At 50.2% G+C, this 22,383-nt stretch overlaps 1 protein-coding gene across 1 annotated transcript in view; it reads left to right on the top strand.

The window, feature by feature from the left end:
• Positions 1-13,180: 13,180 nt before the first annotated feature.
• Positions 13,181-22,383, top strand: part of CDCP1 (CUB domain containing protein 1) — a 54,100-nt gene continuing 44,897 nt past the window's right edge. The window contains exon 1 of the mRNA XM_047094801.1: positions 13,181-13,256. Within this exon, the coding sequence (XP_046950757.1) occupies positions 13,181-13,256 (76 nt within the window). The remainder of the gene's footprint in view (positions 13,257-22,383) is intronic.

Here is a 22,383-nt window from a genome sequence, read left to right as displayed (position 1 = left end):
CTTAAGGAGGGCGAGGGAAGGAAGAAAAGATGGAGGGAAACACAGGAGGCTGACACTGAAAAAGAAATCCAAGCTCCACCCTAAATGAGAGGGAACACAACTCCCCATTCACTAAGTGTGGTCTGAGCACAGTGACTCAGTTCCAAAGAGCATTACATGGGAAGGGTGGAGGCAGGGAGGGAAACCTGACGAATACCACCTCAGCCAGGCACTCATGATGAATATTAACAGTGCTAAGTCATGTGGGTCATTTAGACCCTTGACAAGACGTGATGAAAATGTCCTCGGTGATCTTCCTGCCCAAAACTCACAAAGCCGGTCTAATCCCGAGGGGGCGGGGGGAAATCGGAGGAATCCCAAGAGAGGGGCATCTTACTGTACAACTGACCAGTACTCCCCAAAACCATGAAGGTCATCAAAAACAAGGAAAGTAGGGCGCCTGGGTGGCTCAAAGCGTCTGACTCTTGATTTCGGCTCAGGTCATGATCTCATGGTTCGTGGGATCGAACCCCGCATCAGGCTCTGCACTGACAGCTGGGAACCTCCTTGGGATCCTCTCTCCCTCTCTCTCTCTGCCCCTTCCCCACTCTCTTAAAGATAAGTAAATAAAACTTTAAATAAAAGAAAGTAAACAAAATTACACAGCCAAGAGGAGTCTGAGGAGACATAAGAACTGTGATGTGGTGTCCCGAACGGGATCCTGGAACAGAAACGGGATATTAGGTTAAAAACTAAGGAACTCCGAATATGGACATTAGTTAACAATAATATGCTAATGTTGGCTCCTTAATTGTGAGAAATGTAACAGAGTCACATAAGATATTAACAAGGGAAACGGGGCGGGCGGGGGGACTCTTGAGGGGGGCACCCAGGGGGACTTCTCCGTACTATCTGCTCAATTTTTCTGTAAACCTAAAACTGTTCTAAAACATAACATCTATTAATAATAAGAAAGAAGGCAGGAAGGAAGGAATCCAGGGAGACGATTATCTGCCCTGTGGGAAGGAAAAGAAATGATAGGGCTGCTTGCATATCACTGGAAATCACACACTCTGGTGTGGATTTTTTTTTTAAGATTTTATTAATTTTGAGAAAAGGAGAGAGAGAGTGAGTAGGGGAAGGACAAAGAGAGAGGGACAGAGGATCTGAAGCAGGCTCTGCGCTGAGAGCAAAGAGCCTGATGTGGGGCTCGAACTCACAAACCGCGAGATCATAACCTGAGCCGAAGTCGGACACTCAACTGAGTGAGCCACCCAGGCGCCCCTAGTGTGTATCTTTTGTGGTTCAGGCACATCTCCTGGCTGAGCCATCAGAAGTCCATGCAGGAAAAGGAACCAGAGGGTTGAACTACCATGAGCACGCCTTCTGATCCCCAAATCCGTTCGGAGACACCCTGAAAACAAGAATGTTTTAAAATCAGGACTCCTGGGGGCGCCTGGGTGGCGCAGTCGGTTAAGCGTCCGACTTCAGCCAGGTCACGATCTCGCGGTCGGTGAGTTCGAGCCCCGCGTCGGGCTCTGGGCTGATGGCTCGGAGCCTGGAGCCTGGTTCCGATTCTGTGTCTCCCTCTCTCTCTGCGCCTCCCCCGTTCATGCTCTGTCTCTCTCTGTCCCAAAAATAAATAAACGTTGAAAAAAAAAATTTTTAAATCAGGACTCCTGTAGAAAATCTAAGGTGGGCAGTTGGGGGTATGTATTACTCAAGTGGAAAAGAAAGAGAGAGGCCACCGGTATAGCCACGAGAGGCTTCAGCTTGGCTGGGAGCAGCTGCAGGAATGTGACGAGAATCAGAGAATCAGGACGAGCAAATTAACATGCTGAGAAAGGGAACCGGTTTGGGTTTTCAAACGTTTATCGTGACGAGACCTCATCCCCAGTAAATGCTCTGTAAATATATATTGATTGCCTGTTGGCTTCATTCCTCTGATAAATATTTTTGGAATAGTCATAAGCACTGAGCTAAGTTCTATGAGGAGGTTACCCAGATAAATGAAATGAGATTCAAGCCAGACACACAGCCAGAACTCTGCATTTCACCGATTCCAAGTCACATATTTTGAAAATTTCTAGTATCTCTGAAACGGGGAGGGGGGGGGAGGGGGCATCCCGTTGCCCACCAATGGCGGCCTTGGCATGGCCGTGACCATACATTTGGCCATAACTGTTCACGTTGTGTGTGTCACCTTTGAATGAATGACAGGCATGGTTGGTTAGAGTTTACTTACCATTTAAAATAACATCTAGAGCGCCTGGGTGGCCCAGTCGGTTAACCATCCAATTTGGGGGAGGTTATGATCTCGCGGTTGGTGAGTTCGAGCCCCGCGTCAGGCTCTGTGCCGACGGCTCAGAGCCTGGAGCCTGCTTCGGATTCTGTGTCTCCCTCTCTCTCTGCCCCTCCCCTGCTTGCTCTCTCTCTCTCTCAAAAATAAATAAGAAAAAAAATTTTTTAACAACATCCAAAAGATAGCAACATGATTCAGTATGGACGCAAAAAGCTGGTGTAGGCACAGAAAGGCATGGAAATAGGGCAGTGGGGCACAAATTAAACAGTGGAGTAGCAAATACTTGCCCTTACGATTCCCCAGGTTCTTGCAAAGCTACAACCAAGTGCTGTGGGTCTTACGAAATGTACCCAGAAGAAACAGAATTAGATTAGCCTGTGTTGTCACTAAGAAGTGTGCAAACGGACGGGCTCGGCACCTGCACCTGCAAAGCCTGCTTGGGATTCTCTCTCTCCTTCTCGCTCTCTCTGCCCCTCCCCTACTCGCTCACTCGCACGGGCCCGCTCTCTCCAAATAAATTAATAAACCTAAAAAATATTGTCTAAAATAATAAATAAATAAATAAATAAATAAATTAGAGAAGTGTGCAAATGGAGAGCAGAATGCCACAAAGACCTGGGGAGTGTTAGGCACATTCGACATGCAGCCGTCAGAGGCGTCCGGCCGACTTTGACTGAACTCCCTGCAAATGCAAGTCAACGGAGGAAACAATAATCCTCTGGGTTAGTGAAAAAGAAAAACGCTCACTCGACCCTGGTATCGTACTGACAGCGGAGAAGTTCCAAGTGGTAAGATGTCTTTGATTTGCTGGAATCTACTATGTGTGATGGAGGGTGGAAAGTGAGCTGTCTTCGTTTAGGAAATACCTTTGCCTTGATAAGGGAAGTCCTGAGAATCAGAAGGTGTTAGAACGGAGGTAACACGCTGGGCGCCAACAGCCTCTCACGTCACGAAAAGGAGACAACCGGTACCTCCTGACCGAAGTCCCCCTCCCCACCGGTGAGGCGGTCCTGCTGAGAAAACCAGCCGAGAATCGGATCAGGCCCCTCGATCCAAATATCTATTTCCAGCAACTATCAAAAGCAAAGGAACATGTTACGACCTGAGAAATACCACTGGACAAAGACTGGGTTTCTTCAGAAATAACTTTTGAGAAAAAAAACAAGAAAGATGGGGGGACCTGTTGACTTAAAAGACATATCGTGACATACCAAGACTTTAAAAGACATATCGTGGACTTAGTGATTTGCTTTCAAGGAACGGAGCAGGGAAAGGGGAAAGATGGTAACTTTATGGCAGAGAAGCCTGGAGACATCGTGTGACCTCCCTGGGGGGTCGTGGATGCGGCAGCGGGACCCTCAGAGCCTCAGCCCACAACCCTTCCCCACCCCCACCTCCTTCTAAAGCCATCTCCCTGTTCTCAGACCTGGGAGCACCAAGAGGAGGGGCTTTGGCCCTTCTGGGGAGAAAAGCGGCTGCAGAGCACTGGGGGTGGAAGCCAAGGCCAAGGGGTGAGTGTCAGGGGCAGGTGACAGCATGCTGATGGGACAGAGGGCAGGACTCATGTGCTCCTGGATAGACATCTGGCTTCTGCTCTGAAGGTCACTTGCTGGGTGACTTGACTTGTGTCACATCCCCTCTCTTGAGACTCTATCCAGCGGGAGGGGACAACCAGATGTGCTCCAAGGGCTCCAGCTCAATGAGTACATGACTCAATTCCCTCTCCAAGGGCAAGAAGTTTCCTGAAAGCATCAGATAGGCCCTTCCCTTCTGAAACTCCAAGCGGAAACATAGAAAAGAAAGAAGCAAGGCCGGCAGGCACGGGCTCGACGTGGGTATGGGTCATATCCGAGGGCGGTGCTCTCCGAGGAAGGGCAGGGTGCCTTTCTTCGCCCTGCAGGGCAAGTGACTTACAGGGACCCACTTTCACAAGCTTTGAGAAGGGCGGAGAAGAGAGCACCGTCTCCGGTCCACCTTCCTCTCTTTTTGCCACCTGTCGTTTACCTCGACCTTCTAGGCGGCTTGGCTGGGGAGGTGACAGAATTATGTATCCCTGGGCTTCGGGGAACTCTGGGGTGAGCATCGAAGAGCTGGCCCGTGCCTGAGTCACGCAGACCCGAGATCACCCAGGCCCGCCCCCGCCCCCCCCAGTCTGTCCCCAGCAGCCGACCTGCTCCGGCAAGATCTTCCTTCTTTTCCTTCTTTTGTCTTACTCATCCCAGGACTGCAATCGTACCACGTGGTTACCCTGAGGCAAATTACTTGGCCGGCTAAGTCATGCCCCACCCCCAACCCCCCAACCCCAACCCCAACCCCCCATCTCATCCCAAGACCACAGCGAGCTCCTCTGTCTCAAGACTCACAAAGGGTCTTCTGCCCCAAACTGGGCCTGGACGGTTTTCTCCCTGGAAACAGTAGTCGGTATCGCAGTGACACTAAGGGCCATTGGTGCCCCGAAAGAATCTCCACTTTTGTGAACGTGCTTCGTGGCCTGGAAAGCAAAGTCTCAGAGAAACGGCCTGCCTGATTCAGACGGATGTTCCTCCCACCCTGTGTTCAGAGCAGATAAAGTCCTGGCTCACCAGACACTGGTCACTCCCACAAGGCTGCCAGACACACCTGGCGGGAGCCACAGTGGCCTCATTCTGGAAGCCGGGGGCCCCGCCCCTTTTTTCAAATGAACTGTGCATTCACCCTCTCAGGGTCCCGGTCTCCAGGAGCTCCCCAGGCTCGGCCGGCTGCGTCGGCGGGGCAATCCGCGCACTGGCCGGCTTGACGAGTCCATTCATCTCCCCGGCTATTTGCTGAACGCCGACTAGATGCCAAGCACTCTTTTGGGCACCAGGCACATCTAGATCAATAAAGCCGAGACCGCCCCCTCCCGTGGGGGAGCTGACACTTTCACACTTGAATGAGACCGTGAAGATGTCTGTCTCCAGACCTCTCTTTCCAGAGCATTCTCTTCCACGTCCATGGCTTCCACTCCCGCCAAGCAGATACCTCTCTCCTGGCGACTCCCGTGGCGAAGGCAACCTCCGGGCTAGATGCATCACACGCTGTATCTCACGAATCTTTACAACGCCCTAGGAGGGTGCCCTCTCCTAGCCCCAGTGTATGGATGAGGAAACTGAGGCACATATAGACTTGCACATGCTGGTAACTGGCAGGGCCCGTATCTGAACCCGTCCGACTGGAGAATCCACACTGGCAGTCGCGGGGATATTGAACTTCACCCATTTAGGTCAGGTTCCTTTTTGGAGTGAATCACTTGGGTCTGCTCTCCCTGAAACATGCCAGAGCACCAGAAAAATCTATGATGCCTGCCTCAGGACGAGGTTCGGTTACAAGAGACCCGAAGCCCAAAGTCACAGAAGCTTTAGGAAGAGAAGTTCGCAATCCCTATCAAAATAACACCAGCATTCTTCACAGAGCTAGAGCAAACAATCCCAAAATGCGTCTGGAACCAGAAAAGACCCCGAATAGCCAAAGCAATCTTGAAAAAGAAAACCAAAGCAGGAGGCATCACAATCCCGGACTTCAAGCTATGCTACAAAGTTGTAATCATCAAGCCAGTATGGTATTGGCACAAGAACAGACACTCAGATCCACGGAACAGAATAGAGAACCCAGAAATGGACCCACAAACGTATGGCCAACTAATCTTTCACAAAGCAGGAAAGAAGGTCCAGTGGAATAAACACAGTCTCTTCAGCAAGTGGTGCTGGGAAAACTGGACAGCGACATGCAGAACAATGAACCTGGACCACTTTCTCGCACCAGACACAAAAATAAACTCAAAATGGATGAAAGACTTCAATGTAAGACAGGAAGCCATCAAAATCCTCGAGGAGAAAGCAGGCAAAAACCTCTTTGATCTTGCCCGCAGCAATTTCTTACTCAACACGTCTCCGGAGGCAAGGGAAACAAAAGCAAAAATGCACTACTGGGACCAAAATAAAAAGCTTCTGCACAGCGAAGGAAACAATCAGTAAAACTAAAAGGCAACCGACAGAATGGGAGAAGATATTTGCAAACGACATGTCAGAATAAGGGTTACTATCCAAACTCTATAAAGAACTTATCAAAGTCAACGCCCAAAAAACAAATAAGGCAGTGAAGAAATGGCCAAAAGACATGAATAGACACTTCTCCAAAGAAGACATCCAGATGGCCAACCACCACATGAGAAAATGCTCAATATCACTCATCATCGGGCAAATACAAATCAAAACCACAGTGAGATACCACCTCCCACCTGTCAGAATGGCTAACATCAGCAACTCAGGCAACAATGAGATGTTGGCGAGGATGTGGAGAAAGAGGATCCCTTTTGCATTGTTGGTGGGAATTCAAGCTGGCGCAGCCACCCTGGAAAACTGTATGGAGGTTCCTCAAAAAATTAAAAATAGAATTAGCCTATGACTCCGCAATAGCACTACTAGGCATTTATCCACGGGATACAGGTGTGCTGTTTCAAAGGGACACATGCACCCCCATGTTTACAGCAACACCATCAACAGTAGCCCAAGTATGGAAAGAGCCCACATGTCCATCGATGGATGAATGGATAAATAAGATGTGGGATACATATACAATGGAGTATTACTCGGCGATCAAAAAGAATGAAATCTTGCTGTTTGCATCTACGTGGATGGAACTGGAGGGTATTATGCTAAGTGAAATTAGTCAGTCAGAGAAAGACAAATATCATATGACTTCACTCATATGAGGACTTTAAGACACAGAACAGATGAACACAAGGGAAGGGAAGCAAAAGTAATATAAAAACAAGGAGGGGGACAAAACGTAAGAGACTCTTAAATATGGAGAACAAACAGAGGGCTGCTGGAGGGGTTGTGGGAGGGGGGATGGGCTAAATGGGTAAGGGGCACTAAGGAATCTACTCCTGAAATCATTGTTGCACGATATGCTAACTAACCTGGATGTAAATTTAAAAAATAAATAAATAATTTTTTAAGAAAAAGAAAGAGAACTTTATGCCTCTCTCGTGTCAAAAATCCAGGTCAGTGTCCTAGGCTGGTGTGCCACTCCATGGTGCTGGCTCCTTGTCTCACTGTTCAGCTGTATGTGGCTTAGGTGCATCTAGAAAGCACGGGTATGCTGAGGTACGAGGGGTATGCATCTCGGGCAAACACCGTTTTTAAAAATATGTATTTATTTTTGAGGGTGGAGCAGAGAAAGGAAGACAGAGGGAGGATTGGAAGCAGGCTCTGTGCTGACAGCGGACAGCGGAGAGCCCGACGCGGGGCTCAAACTCACGAACCGTGAGATCACGACCTGAGCCGAAGTCGGACCCTTAACCAACTGAGCCACCCAGGTGCCCCAGTGGCCAACCACCATTATTATTTGAGGATCTCATCCATAAAAGTAACACGCCGTTTGACTTCACCCTGTCCGTCTATTCCCTTGAGAGGGACCCCCACCATCCTTGGCCATACGTTTAACAGCCTGACTCAGGCTAGACTCAACTCTGAGCTCCGTAAGCCTGGTGCACATCTGCCTGGGAATTTCTTGCCTCTCCCGCCAGCTGGATCTTGTGTTTTCTGTGTCCGTTGGCTAATATACCACAGGAGCTTAGAAAGCTCGAAGGTCACTGTGCAGCCCCTTCCAAGGGCATGTATGTACTCGCCCGGCCATATGTTTTTCCTGAACCATTTGCAAAGGCACATATGTCAACCGCAGAAAAAGTTCTCGCCCACGTCCCCTTCATCACGCTTCCCCTTAGGCAATGCGGCGCTGAGTAGCTGTGGACATTTTGGGATCTCGGTAAGGAAAAGTTGAATTGGAGATACATCTAATTGGGGTTTGATGAAAGGCACGTAACTAATTCACAGTCACTTCCCCATACAGTTAAGTCATGACTTACTCTCATGCAGCAGGGGCTTCCAGGAATATGCCCACCCACTTGGCTGACTCAAGGGGTGAGGTGACCAGAAGGGGTAAGGTCAGAGGTGGTGTCCTATTACTCACTTGTCCTACGGTGCCCAACCAGCAGTGCGTGGATGGTGCAGGAGGAGCCAAGTTTGACACGTACACAGCCAGAAACCCCTCTGCAGAACACTCTTCCAATTCCCAAAACCACAATTTTAAGCAGAATATTCAGTTCTTATCATCTTATCAAAAAACTAAAAGTTTTTCTTTCGGTCAGAAATACATGGATTACGGCAGCACTTACAATGATAAGTGTACCATACTACTTTGTTCTCTGTATTTAACAGAAGTCACACAAACATAATTTGTAAGAATTCCTGTATTCGTAGGGCACAGCAGTGTAGGGTTTCTATGAACAGTGAGTATTTCTATGTGAATTCAACCCAATAAATCAAGATGGCATCTCAGCTCATCTGATGTATCTCGTCATGAAGTCTGGCCGTTCCTGAAGAAATTGCACACACATCAAGGAAGCAAAATCATTTGAAGGAACAAATGATATTGAGCTGTACCGATGAGTTAATAATAAAGATACCATATCTTGCCGGATCTTGTTCCCATTTTTTTTCAAGTTTGTAGTTTGTGGGTATTTCTTTCTTTGTTCTAAATAATAGTCATTTTTCACACCTGATTTTGTTTGTAACTCTGTATTTTTTTTCTTAAGGTTATTAAGTTCAGCCCACAAACCTGTATTGATTCATCTGATTTATGCACTTTTTTTTTTAATTTAAAAAAAAATTTTTTTTGTTAACGTTTATTTATTTTTGAGACAGAGAGAGACAGAGCATGAACGGGGGAGGGTCAGAAAGAGGGAGACACAGAATCTGAAACAGGCTCCAGGCTCTGAGCGGTCAGCACAGAGCCTGACACGGGGCCCGAACTCACGGACCGCGAGATCATGACCTGAGCCGAAGTCGGCCGCTCAACCGACTGAGCCACCCAGGTGCCCCTATGCACTTTTTAATTAAAACATTTTTTTTAATGTTTAGTTTTGAGAGAGACAGAGATAGAACATGAGCAGGGGAGGGGCAGAGAGAGGGGGAGACACAGAATCCGAAGCAGATTCCAGGCTCTGAGCTGTCAGCACAGTGCCTGATGTGGGGCTTGAACTCACAAACCCCAAGATCGTGATCTGAGCCAAAGTAAGATGCTTAGCCAACTGAGCCACCCAGGTGCCCCTGCATTTCTTCTTTTAATGGAACACATCCTCCAGTATTTTCCTGGCAATACGTGTGTGGGAGGGGATGCTTGGCTGGCTCAGTTGGGAAAGTGTGAGACTCTTGATCTCAGGGTTGTGAGCTGGAGCCCCATATTGGATATAGAGATTACTTAAAAGTAACAAAATCTTTTTTTTTAATTTTTTAATGTTTATTTATTTTTGAGAGAGAGAGAGAAACAGAGTATGAGCATGGGAGGGGCAGAGAGAGAGGGAGACACAGAATCTGAAGCAGACTCCAGGCTCTGAGCTGTCAGCATAGAGCCTGACACAGGGCTCAAACTCACGAACCACAAGATCATGACCTGAGCCAAAGTCAGAGGCTTAACCGACTGAGCCACCCAGGCACCCCCAAAAATAACAAAATCTTAAAAAAAAAGTGTGGGAGTTTGATGTTTGGAATTATTTGTTTGTCTGTTTGTTTGTTTGTTTGTTTGTTTTACTTGTCTTGGATCTTAGATATCTAAAAGTGCCCCTTTTCTACCTTATACTCAATTGGTAGTGTAGCTGGGTATAGAATTCTTGATTGGAAGTTATTAAGCCTTCAGCATTTGGAAGGTATTGCTTCACTATCTTCTAGCTTCCAGGGCTGTTGTTGAGAAATCCAAACCCATTTTGATTTCTGTTCCTTTGCATGAGACCAATTTCTTGCCTCTGGAAACTATAGACTCTTCTTTGTTCATAGGTTTCTATGCTTTGTGACCTATTTTATCCATTGTGCTGGACACTCCATGAGTCTTTAAATCTGGAAACTCATATCATACAGGTTGGGGGGATTTCTTGAATTATATCACTGATGATGCTTTCTCTGTCTCATTTGCTCTCTCTCTGAGAAGAGAGGGCATTATTATTATTTGAGAAATTATTCAGATGTTGCATCTCCTATACTGGATCTCTAATTTCTCAACTTTTCTATTTTTTCTCTTTGTCCTTTTGCTTTACTTTCTGGGAAGTCTTCCAGCCCTTCTATTTATTTGTTAATATCAACTATCATTTTTTTTTTTAATTTCCAAGAACTCTTTTGTGGCTCCCTGAATCTTCATGTTTTATAACATCCCGTTCCTGTTTCATAGACATAATGTTGTCTGCTATCTCTTTAAGGAATTTAGTAATTGTTTTTGTTCTGCTTTGTTTTGCTTTCTTCTCCTTATATAGTCTCTTTCCTCCAAGTTGTTTTTTTGTGTTTGGCTAGTTGGTTGATTCTGCGTCTATCATGTTAGAAGCTCTCCTCAGATGTCTTGAAACCCTAATTGTCTAGTCATATTTAAAAGAGATTAAAAAGCTGAGTTGGTGGAGGTTATCAACTGGGAGCCTCATAATCGTGCTCTGGTTATTCTGTTGATGGGGACGAATGTCCCCATCTTTAGCTCTTTCCTCTTGGGCTGGTCAGATTGCAGGGGAGGGGCAGAGAAAGAGGGAGACACAGAATCCGAAGCAGGCTCCGGGCTCTGAGCTGTCAGCACAGAGCCCGACGCGGGGCTCGAACTCACGGACCGTGAGATCATGACCTGAGCCGAAGTTGGACGCTTAACCGACTGAGCCACCCAGGCGCCCCTAGGAACAGTCTATTTTAAAACTCACCCTTCCATCTGTCATTTTTCTCTGGCAATAGACAGTAACCGCCTGCATTTCTTTCCAGCTCAGAAATAACAACAGACTCCTTCCATCCAGCACATTTGTAAGACAAAACATTTCCATACCTTGACAATGCTTTGCTCACCTTCCGCTCCAAGAACCAACACATGACATCAGGACATCTTGACTTCCACTATGTAGTTAGGTTGTCACGCAAAGGATACAGAAATGCCTCCCTACTTTCCTCATCTCTGTCTCCTTGCCTCCGCCGCTGCCTCTGTCTGGGACCGTCACCGATCCTTCACATCTGAGAATTTCTGACATCATTTACAGAAAGTCAGTGTCACTATCCCAGGGAAGACAGTTCAACAAACTTTAGAGAAAGAAGACAGTAACGACATAACTTGTTCCTTAGGCTTAAACTTGTCGAGCAGCAATTCTGATATTTTGAGTTCAACACACTGCCATTCCAAAATTTATTATTATTATTATTATATATGGGAGACAATGGTGCTATGGATGCTAGGAAAAGATGTTGGGGTATATATCCCTGCTTAGAATCAGGACACCAGACAAAATCTGCTTTCGCTCTCTGGGTCAGCGTAAACATTTTAAAAGGTTGCTGAGATTTTTCTCAAGATTTCTTTTTCTTGATGGAGTGTCCTCACTCATTCACTGGGGGAGACCCAAGAGCCTCCCTACTTTTCTCGTCTTCCTCCCTCCCTCTAAGCCTCAGTTTCCCCACCTGTCTGCCTGATGAGGGAAGTGAACCAGAGGATAAGCTCTGAGGTCCCCACGAGCTCACAGTCCAAGCCCTTCTAGGGAGGGGAAAGGTTGGGTCACGCCCTCAGTCTGGACGTCTCTGCCTCCCCCATGGACTGTGGGCTCCCGAGGGCTCCTATGGGCTCTTCTCATCCGTGAAGACACAGAAAAGGAAGGGCAGGAAGCTCCTAAGAGATGACTTCTCAGCCTGTTCACAAGGAGAGTAGGGGCTACAGTGGGAGAGGTTCAGTGCCCCCCAAGAATTAGACAGAAGTTGGGGCTATACAGTGGGCTGATGCTTTCGCATGTACTCAGGTTTCTGGCCCAGCCCTCCTTGGCTGTTCTGGGTGACCTTGGCTCAGCCTCTGGCGGTCCACAGGCACAGGTAGCCCATGGAGTCATTTTGGTGAACCCCTAGTCTGCCGGCTGAGAGCCCCTGAACTGTCTACTGCTTTTCTCTGTGGTCCTAGACTTGGTGTGTAGCCTACAGGGTGGAAGGGGGAACCTACAGGACCTCGGAAGCCCGACACAGGACGCACACAGGCAGCTGGGAGGAGGCAAGGAGCCCAGCGCCATCGACTTCTCCTGCCCAAAGACTGGCTTGAATGCTTCATGCCCAGGTCACACATTTACTGCTCCACACTGTCTCCTCTTGGCCCTTTCCAGCCTCATGCATTCATGCACCCATTCATGCATTCTTCAAAGCAGCTCCGTTTGTAGAAAACCCTTCCTGTGCTGTCGAATCCTGCCTCTGTAGATGACTGCCTTTGGGCAGGTAGCAGAACTCAGCAGTCTGCCTCATGTGCAACGAGGACGGGGGTGCTGCGAGCATTAGACCCTGTTCAGGTGAAGAGCCCGAGGCTGCAGACTCGCAGTTCTGCAAACAGGAACGGCGGCCCGGCTTTAAAGTCTTGCGAGCCCAAAGCAGGTAGGAGAGGAGCGAGCCCACGAGAAACCAGGACTTGGGTGACGCACAAATAGGATTCCCGTGCAAAACAGGGCTCACAAGGGCCTCCCTGTCGCCTGGACAGTGAAAGGAAAGCGGATCGGCTTCTCCAAAGGCGACCTTTGCGCCTGTAGGCACAAAGACTTGAGCACTCTCGGCCTTGGGAGGAAAGACTAGCGCGGGAAAGTGGCAACAAGTCCCGGCACCCTGGGAGGGAGAGGCGGGCGGCTGCGGCAGGAAGGGGAGGAGGAGGAGACAGAGGAGGGGACAGGCCGGCCCAACTCGTGCTCCCCCGCGCAGGGCGGAGCCCGGGCCCGCCCGCCCGCCCGCCCGCCCGCAGGTGAGCTAGCCGGGGAGGAGCCGGTGCCAGGCTCAGGCGCCCGCGGCCGCCGCTCCGAGCCACTGGCCACAGCCACTTTCCCCGCCGAGGCCGAGGCGCCCCGGAGCCATGGCCGGCCAGTCCCGCGGGGCCACAATCGCACTGCTGGGGGTCCTGCTGCTCGGCGCCGTGCGCCCGGGAGCTGGTGAGTGCGGTGCGGCGGTAGCGGGTGGCGCTGGGCGGTGGAAGCGGCCGGAGAGCGGGCGCCCGGCGGAGGGTGCGGGGGCGCAGAAGGAAGCAAGATGCGAGGGATGCTGAGCCGGGGTGGGGGCGACACAGTCGGGATGCATGGACGGCGCGGGGTCCCCGGGACCGCCCGGCGCCTGGGCGCGCCGCGTCGGGCAAAGTGGCCGTGCCCTCCTGGATTCCGAGCAACCTCGCCCTGGGCGCAGGCCGCGGCACATGGGAGTGTCCCCGAGCTGGGAGCCCGGCGGTCGCGGGGATGAGCCCGGCGCGGACGGCTCAGGAGGAGAAAAGCGCGCGCCCCAGCTGAGGCCCGGGGATCTGCCGCGCATCGGGGGCTTTACCTGAGTGCTTGGGGGGCGCCGGGGCTGGCCGTGGGGAGGGAGCTTTCCTCTCTCGGCCCACCCTCTACCTCCTCACCTGGGGCTGGAAGAAGGGGCAAGAAAACAGCGGTTTGGCCCGGTAGCGCACGGGATCACCCTTTTCCCGGTCCGCACGCCCCATTCTAGCTCTCTCGAAGTTCCGGAAAATTAATTTGAAAATGGAAGCGCCAGGCTGGAGAAGGGTCCCGGCGTTCTTGCCACGGGGGCGGTGAGCTCCCGCCCCTCGTGCCTCAGGGTAGTGTTTGTACTTTGACCCCGCGAGGGGGTCGGCGAGGGGACGTTCCGGAGAGGTGTGTGAATTTCCAGTTGATTCCGTTGTGCGCCGGGACCGCCGCCTCCCCGCTGCGGGTGCGCGCTCCCGTGGGCTCTGGAAGTAGATCGAAACGTAGAAATAACCGGGGTTCTTCGTGTAAAAACTTGATTCGAAGCCTTTCCTGAGGCTAGCCCAGGTTTTGTGATTTCTAAAGAGTTATCCGGGAGGCGAGTGGGGTCTTGGATTATTCTTTGGTGCCCCTAAGGGGGCGTTTGTATTCGGCGGGTAGGTAGATTAGGGTAAATTAAGTTAAGGAATAAAACGAAGCGGGTGTGGTGGACTTTGGCGTTCTGGCAACTGCCGTCATTGCAAACCTACAGGAAAGCTTCCTGGTTCCTTTCTCCAACGGCATCAGGTGACATATTACTTACTGTACATTCCCTAGACCATTTTAAGACCACATTTAAAGCCTTGTGCCCGTATGCATATCTCTTGTAATACAAATTTACCGGAAGACTGCATTTTCAAGATTTCCTTTGAAGAAATAAAAAAAAATCCGTCTAAGAATAAAGAGTGATTTCGCGGGTGAAAATGCATGTAAATGTGTGTGAGAGAAAAATGTGTGCCCATCACACTTGGGAGCTGTACTGAAACTCGGAATTGTCTGAGGTGTTTCCGGTTGTCTGTGATGACCAGGAGTCCCCCAGTAAGAATATGGTGTAAATCAAGGCATTACCAATGGATGACAGGCTGGCCTGAACGGGCCTCTGTTAACTGATTTCTCCCTTTGGCCTGGAGAGGCTGCCATTTTGGCCTACAGCATAGTCGCTTTCTTCTAGGAAGTTGTTGACTGTCGGAGCGAGCTCTCATGGTTCAGGTATAAATACGGGGAAGCCTAGGGACTTCCCACCTCACTTTCCAAAATCTTCCTGTGGTCTCCGGAATTGGCTGTGTGTGGCCACCTCGCTGGCCTGAACTGGGGGCTGCGTCTTGGAGGTTGGAGCCGTTTCAGAGGACAGCCGCTTTGCCTGACGTCTTGGGGTTGGCCTAACAGGTAGGGGTCTTTGAGAAGTTCCTGGAGTCTATCCAGAGAAGATGGAAAAAGCCGGAGAGCCCGGCACAGTGGATTTGTTTTTTAAATCCCTGAGCTCTCTTAATGAAGACGGCCTAGTGAACGTGAAGTTGGTGTCCCTGCAGAACTGAACTGCAAAGGGAAAGTTAATGTCTTGGTGTGATGTGTTGGGGTGAGTGTGGTGTAACCCCCCGCTCCCCCACTTCCAAGAGCGAAGGACTGGTTAAGTTGGAATCAGAACCGTGGTAAAACCTCAACTTACTGGCTTTTTAAGAATTGCTGAGTGGGGCTCCTGGGCGGCTCGGTTTTTTGAGCCTCCGACTCCGGCTCAGGTCATGATCTCGCGGTTCACGAGTTCAAGGCCCCCGCGTCGGGCTCTGCGCTGACCGCTCGGAGCCTGGAGCCTGCTTGGGATTCTGCGTCTCCTTCTCTCTCTGCCCCTCCCCCACTTGCATTCCGTCTCTCTGAAACATAAACAAACATTTAAAAAGAAATTTTTTAAAAAAAGAATTGCTGAGACACCAGAGTCTGGGTTCGGTGACCCCATTCTTGCCGCCATCGTGTTTCACCAGAAATGTGAGCAAGCATCAAATGATGTGTTCGCTGACCCCGGATGAGCCTGCGTCTTCGTCATTCTTTGGATTCAAATGAGCAGCTGGTAGCTGTTGTCTGGAATGTGTAACTGGTAGGAGTGATGAGTCTCCCTCACCCCCACAGATTTTCGTGGTTCAGAGTCAGAGAGGGCCACTCTGCTGACCCGGAGGATGTGCTCTGATGCTGGCCCATCAGCCTCAGGGTTCGCCTCAGATGCTCTTCTGGGGGGTTCTCCCGGGCTATCAACGTAGGAGAAGAAGGTCGAAAGCAACAATTAAAGTATCTCACGTAGTATATAGTTACTGCAGAAAAATTGGTAATAAATATAACCAAAATGAAAAAAAAAATAATCTGTAAGCAAAGCACATTGGTCACTTTGGTACAGTCTTATCGTGTGCGTGTGTGCGCCCAAAACCAGACCTGGGACCATCCATCGTATGGCTTTAACCAGCCCCCCACAGGTGGATATTTAGGCGGCTTCCCACTTTCCTGCTAAAAAAAACAGAATGTGTCCAACAGTAGGGGACTGCCTGTGTCCATTTTGATAGGTCTGTTCAGTGAAAAGACATCGAAAGTGACGTGGTGCGGATTCTATAATGACATCAGATGATGTCGTCTCTGTGTTGCCGAGGTTATAAAATAAAAGCTGGATTATCACATTTTGATATATCCGAGCATGAATTCTTGTCGGCTGTATCGCTCTGCACACTTCCTTGACGATCTTGTCTGACTGAAACTCTGGGAATCGAATTGCTGGCATGGAGAGTAGACAAAATGCTCAGGTTTTGGAGACATCCCGCCTTGTGGCCCTCTGGAGAGCTCGTCCTGTGGTCCTGGCGTACGTTCGGGCCAGCGTGTGCCGGTCCCTGGTTCCCACACTGTCAGGCTGTCCTCATAGATGTCAGTGACATCTATGGAAGAAGCCTTTTCCTCCCTCTAGTGCAGCAAGCTGGGTCTGAACGGTGTTGGTGGATGTTCGAGAATCTTAGGAGCACCCCAGCTAAGCGATTATGTTGCTGAAACACACACACACACACACACACACACACACACACACATACACACACGCAACAGAATGGAGCCCCTTGACTTATAACAAGCCTCACCTGTGGGTTTGGACGGGGGTGAGGGTGGGGTTTGCTGGTCAGGATTCATGATTGCGGTCAAGGTGGGTGGGGCAGCGGGGGAGGTCAGGACCCCTGCTAGGGAAGACCCATGGCTAAGGCTGTCCACCTGAGTGATGAAGAACAGTTCATACCCTTTAATTATCATTCTAAGTGATAAAAATTCTCCCACAAATTATTTCAAACCACTTCCTACAGCCTTGTAATTAGCCCGTCACCTTCTCCCAGGCAGCTGGCAACGTTCTAGACAATCGGGCCGGGAGAGCCAGGTTTCCTACCTCACCCCTTTGTAGCCTTGGGTTTGTATTTCAGGACATCATTTTTAAAAATCACTAACCACTGCTTGTAATAGCGAACACGTACTGCTCTGCGGCAGCCGCCCTTCTGAGTGTTTTATGTGCAAGCATCTCCCGTTTACCGTCAGTGATGTTTTCTTTAAAACCACACGTGCTGCATAAACACACTAACCGATGCCCTGCGTCTCACGATTTCCTACGGGAGACATGGTAACAACCCCCACCCCCATTTGGAAATATGGCATTTCCAAAAGCCATATATATACAGGGGAACCTGGGGGGCTCAGTCAGTTAAACGTCCGGCTTCGGCTCAGGTCGTGATCTCGCAGTTCATGAGTTCGAGCCCCCCCATCGGGCTCTGTGCTGACAGCTCAGAGCCTGGAGCCTGCTTTGGGTTCTGTGTCTTCCTTGCTCTCTGCCCCTCCCCTGCTCACACTCTCTCTCTCTCAAAAAATAAACATGAAAAAAAATTTTTTTAATGTTTAAAACAAAACACTGAGTGTCGTGTTCATATTTGTTCTGCGGATGTGTACGTGCTTTTAATACTCAAACAGTTTAAAGACTGTGCTTCGAAACCCCTGTACGTGGTAACAAAAATTCCAGTTGTACAAAAGGGTACGTGGGAAGAAGTATGCCCCCTTCCACCTCTGACCCCGGGCTTTCGCCCAGAAGCAGCCACGGTTTCTTGTGCATTGTTCCTGAGCAATTCTACGCAAGCACAACCTCATAAATGTGCGTACGTCCCTTCTTTACACAGCCAGACCGTAACCATGGTATATGGTATGGGATGTGTCTCATATGCTTCTGGAGTTTGCTCACTTAGCAACCCATCTTGTCGCTTGCTCCGTATCAGAACATATGGGGGCTGCCGTTCTTTTCGACGGCCACGTAATATTCCTGGCCGTGGGCACGCCGTGTGGTGTCACCAGCCTCTTACTGCTGGGTTGTTTCCAGTCTTTTGTTTTTAAAATTGTTTTTTAATGTGTATTTATTTTTGAGAGAGAGAGAGAGACAGCATGAGTCGGGGAGGGGCAGAGAGAGAGGGAGACACAGAATCCGAAGCAGGCTCCAGGCTCCGAGCTGTCAGCACAGAGCCCACGCGGGGCTCGAACTCACGGACCGCAAGATCATGACCTGAGCCGAAGTCGGATGCTCAACCGACTGAGCCACCCAGGCGCCCCCAGTCTTTTGTGTTTATAGAGAGTTTCAGTTGCCATATTTGCAGTTGTCTTTTTTAGGAATATAGACCAGGAGGAGGGAATTACTGGGTCAAAGAGTTTGTACAGAAAGTGTCAAGGAACAAATGGAGGAAAGTGAGTCACAGAAGTGAGGCAACTCCCCCAAGGTCACAGCTAATAAGCGGGGGTGCCATCCGTGAACCTGGGCAGACTCGTTTCAGAGCCCAGGCTCTGTCCCTCCCCGCACTGCCGTTTTCTCCTTCCTTCCTTCCTTCCTTCCTTCCTTCCTTCCTTCCAGGTGAAACTAACCCTAAGTTTTAGTCAGAGAAACGGTTTGAACTTCCTTTTAAATATTGACTTTTGATGACGTGCTCAAGAAGACTTGAGGACAGGCATGGGCCCTGGGAGCTCCTCCCGGGTCTACATCGAGTTGCACTGCGTCACGTTCGTTCTTGCTGACTTTGACATCAGCGAGTCTAGCGGTGTCAGACTAAGCCGCAAACCCAACCGTGTGCGATGGCTCACACACGACAGGTGTTTATTTCTTGCTCAGATGAGACCCCAAACAGGGGATCTCCTCCAAGCAGTGATGAGGACCCAGGGTCCTTTGACTTCCTGGCTCTGCTGTCTTCAGCATGTGTCCTGTCCTCCGTGCTCATCCACGTCACGCTGACGGAAGGAAGAAGAGTGCAGAGGGGCTCCCGTGGGAGTCTTGACGCCTGAGCACGGAAGCCGTTTCACATCCTTTGTGTGGCCGTTCTCTTGGCTCCAGGTCAGTGGCCTGGCCCCATCCCGGTGGAAGGGAGACCAGAATGTCGTCTAGATGGGACCCCGGAAGAAGTTAGCGTTGTCCAGTTGGCAAGACCGTGGGCAAAGTGGGGAGAGCACCCCACTTAAGAGTGAGGACGCGTGGCTGTAAGCTCAAGTCTTACCGACAGCAAGCTTTAAGACTTGGGAGAGTCGCCTCGCCTCTCTGGGCCTCGCTTTTCCGGTCTTTGACATAGGGGCTTGGACCATGCAGAGGAAGTACCAGCCCTAATCTTTTCTGCCAAAGCTGATCTGTGGACCTGCTGGAGACCCCTGAGCTGAGGGAACAGCTCAGGCAGGTTCGTATCCAACCCCCGTGAAGTTTCTGGCTAGAACTGTGCCTGGCACATAGCTAGCATTGAATAAATTGCGTGTGGAATGAACAGATAGGTACTCCGGGTCAGCCATCAAAGCGAGTCTTTTTAGGAGGGAATGAGCACAGAGGAGTTAGAGGACTTCTGGGCCACCCGGGTGGCCCGGTCGGTTGGGTGTCCGACGTCGGCTCGGGTCATGATCTCACGGTTCGTGAGATCAAGCCCCGCGTCGGGCTCTGTGCTGACAGACATAATCTCTGCTTCAGGTTCTGTGTCTCCCTCTCTCTCTGCCCTTCCCCCGCCCACTCTCTCTCGTGCGCTCTCTCAAAAATAAATAAAAAGCATTAAAAAAATTTTTTTAAAGAAGTGAGATGACTTCTTTAAGTCGCACTGTTGGAAGGGGCTGAGGACCCGAAGTGCTAACTCCAAGATCTTCTGGCTCCAGCTCTGATGCAAATCAGACAGAAGAAGAAGAGGAGGGAAGCTGGGTCCTGGAAAGTAGAAAAAAGAGAATGTGGATGGGCAGAGGGAACCGCAGCTCTCTGTGTCCCTGCAGGGGGTGGGGGAGACCTCCCTGGTATCCGGCCGGGGTCTCTACCTCAGGCCAGGACCTGGGGTCTTCACTAAGTCTCTGCTCGTCCCCCAAAAACCTGTGCTCAGAAGGCAGCGGATGGGGGTGTGGGTGGGTCCGCAGGAATGCAATCCCGCTTCTGGAAACCTTCAAGGGAATCGCCAGGAAACGACGAGGACTTGCTTGTGATACAATGAAGGAAGCAGGGAGTAAAGTCATGTGTGTGCAGGGCGACTCGTGTCAGCTTGCTGTCCTTCTGTCTGTATCTCATAGGAGCTCAGGAAAAAAGACGGGAAGGACGCCCCGCCAAAAGGGTCTGGCCTCTTGGGGTGGCTCAGCAGAGTCCTCTTGTACAAAGGACAGCTCGTCAGTAGCAGTAAGGACGGTGACAAGGACTCTATGTTATCCCACGTGTTCTCCCCATTTGAGCCACCATTGCCCCACCGTCTCCTAACCGGGTTGGTTTGGTTTGATTTTCTCTACATAGTGATGCTGAATTTGCAAGAGGAGACAATAGAATATTAGAATTGGCCGTCACTTCACAAACTTGTAGGAAATTAGAGGTTCTTTCTTCGGGTACTGGACTTAAAAAATAATATGCACGTCTCAGTTCTCTCCCGAGTGGAGCCCAAGACAAGGGCACCACTGGAAACCTAGCTGGTCTGACTTTGCCAGGGAGGGGCCGCCCTCTTGGACCAGCTGCCCATCCTGCCAGATGGACACACAGCTCACGACCCTGAGGCCATTAAACACGTCACTGCAGCGTGTGAACATGTGTAAGTAATAAATTTGGAAACATCTTGCCAGAATAAATTAAAACTGTCCCACAAGCACAGATGATACAGCTTTCTTTTTTTTTTTAATTTGCTTTTTTAATGTTTATTTTTAAGAAAGAGAGAGACAGCCAGAGCACAAGCGGGAGGAGGGGCAGAGAGAGAGGGAGACACAGAATGGGAAGCAGGCTCCAGGCTCTGAGCTGTCAGCACAGAGCCCGACTCAGGGCTCGAACTCATGAACCTCGAGATCGTGACCTGAGCCGAAGTCGGACGCTCGACCGACGGAGCCACCCAGGCGCCCCAGCGTGGCTTTCTTGAAGTTTTAAGTGAAGTGCGGATACTTCTGACCCTCGGTGACAGAAGATCAGAGGCTTCGGGGTGTCCTGATTCCACCACCTGCTAACTAGACAACTTGTGCTGGTCACTTAGCCTCCCTAGGACTGTGTCCTCAGTTCCAAACGAGGACACCGCAGCACCTCGTGGGTGGGTCGAATGGAATCACGGCTGTAAACCCCTCAGCACTAAGGTCGGGCCTGAAACGCATTCCTCGGTGAATGAGAATTGCCATTTTCTTCGATAACTTGAGCTGAGCCCAGGAAGAACTTGGAGATTTGCAGCAGCAGGCAGTCTGGACCAAACTGCCAGGGCAGAGTCTGCCCTGGGTCGCTCGTGGGAGACAACTGACATTGTTCTCGGGCTTCTGCTACCACACGGTGCTTTGGATACTCTCCCGGTGCAGTTGACTTTGGGCGCGTGTGAAGACATCTTGGGAGAAGTTCCTAGAAGAGAAGCTGCTGGATTAAAAACTGCAACAAGTTGGGGCACCAGGGTGGCTTAGTTGGGGAACCTGATTTCGTCTCAGGTCTCGAGCCAGTTGTGAGATTGAGCCGACGTCGAGTGTAAAGCCTGCTTGGGATTCTCTCTCTCTCTCTCTCTCTCTCTCACTCTCTCTGCCTCTCCCCCACTCATTCTTTCTCTCTCTCCCTCTCTCTCTCAAAATAAATAAGCATTTTTTTAAACTGCAAGAAGTTGTCCTCAATGATACTAGCACAAGTTTTTAAAAACTGTTTGCAAGTGAACACAGACACGCATGCACACACACACACACACACACACACACACACACTTCCTGTTAACCAGGGAACTGACCAGACCAGTTTTCTGTGACTTCAATGCCAGGCCCAATTATTCTGAGACATGAATGTGAACACCCCAGGAGGCTTCTGAGGATTACAGCTGTTCTCGTGAGCAGGTGTCATACTCCAAGCCTGGGCTGGAGGGTGCCAGGCCGCAAAAGCCGAGTTGGACCCCTGCCTTTAATCCTCTCCGAGAGATGGAGGATTGCTCAACTGGCCCAGAAGTTGCTGACAATCTTATCAGGCACTTCAGCCTTGGGCTAAACCTGTCGGGAGCAAGTTCTCAACTTGTCAGAACACAGAAGATGTTTTTCAAATTGTGAACGGTGCTGGGTCATCTTGCGGAAGCCCGTCACAACCCAGTGTAGCCGAACCCCTGGCATTAACATCTCCCAGCCTCCCTGGTCTCTCCCCATGTGGGGAGTACAGCCCGAGTCGTGACCAGGAACCTGGGACCCGGGGAAGGCGTACCCCACCAGCGCCTTGAAACCCTAGATAAGCATGGTTTGCTCCTTGTGCTGGTGGTTGGAGACTGGAAACAACCCAAACATCCATCATTAGAAGCCTGGTTAAATAAATGATGGC

Source organism: Lynx rufus, unplaced genomic scaffold (genome assembly GCF_022079265.1).
Source record: "Lynx rufus isolate CCGP_SWC_20201006 ecotype Redwood Valley unplaced genomic scaffold, mLynRuf1.p SCAF_4, whole genome shotgun sequence".
NCBI lineage: Eukaryota > Metazoa > Chordata > Mammalia > Carnivora > Felidae > Lynx > Lynx rufus.
The sequence above is the reverse complement of the archived record's forward strand: the minus strand, read 5'-3'. Positions and strand labels throughout refer to the sequence as shown.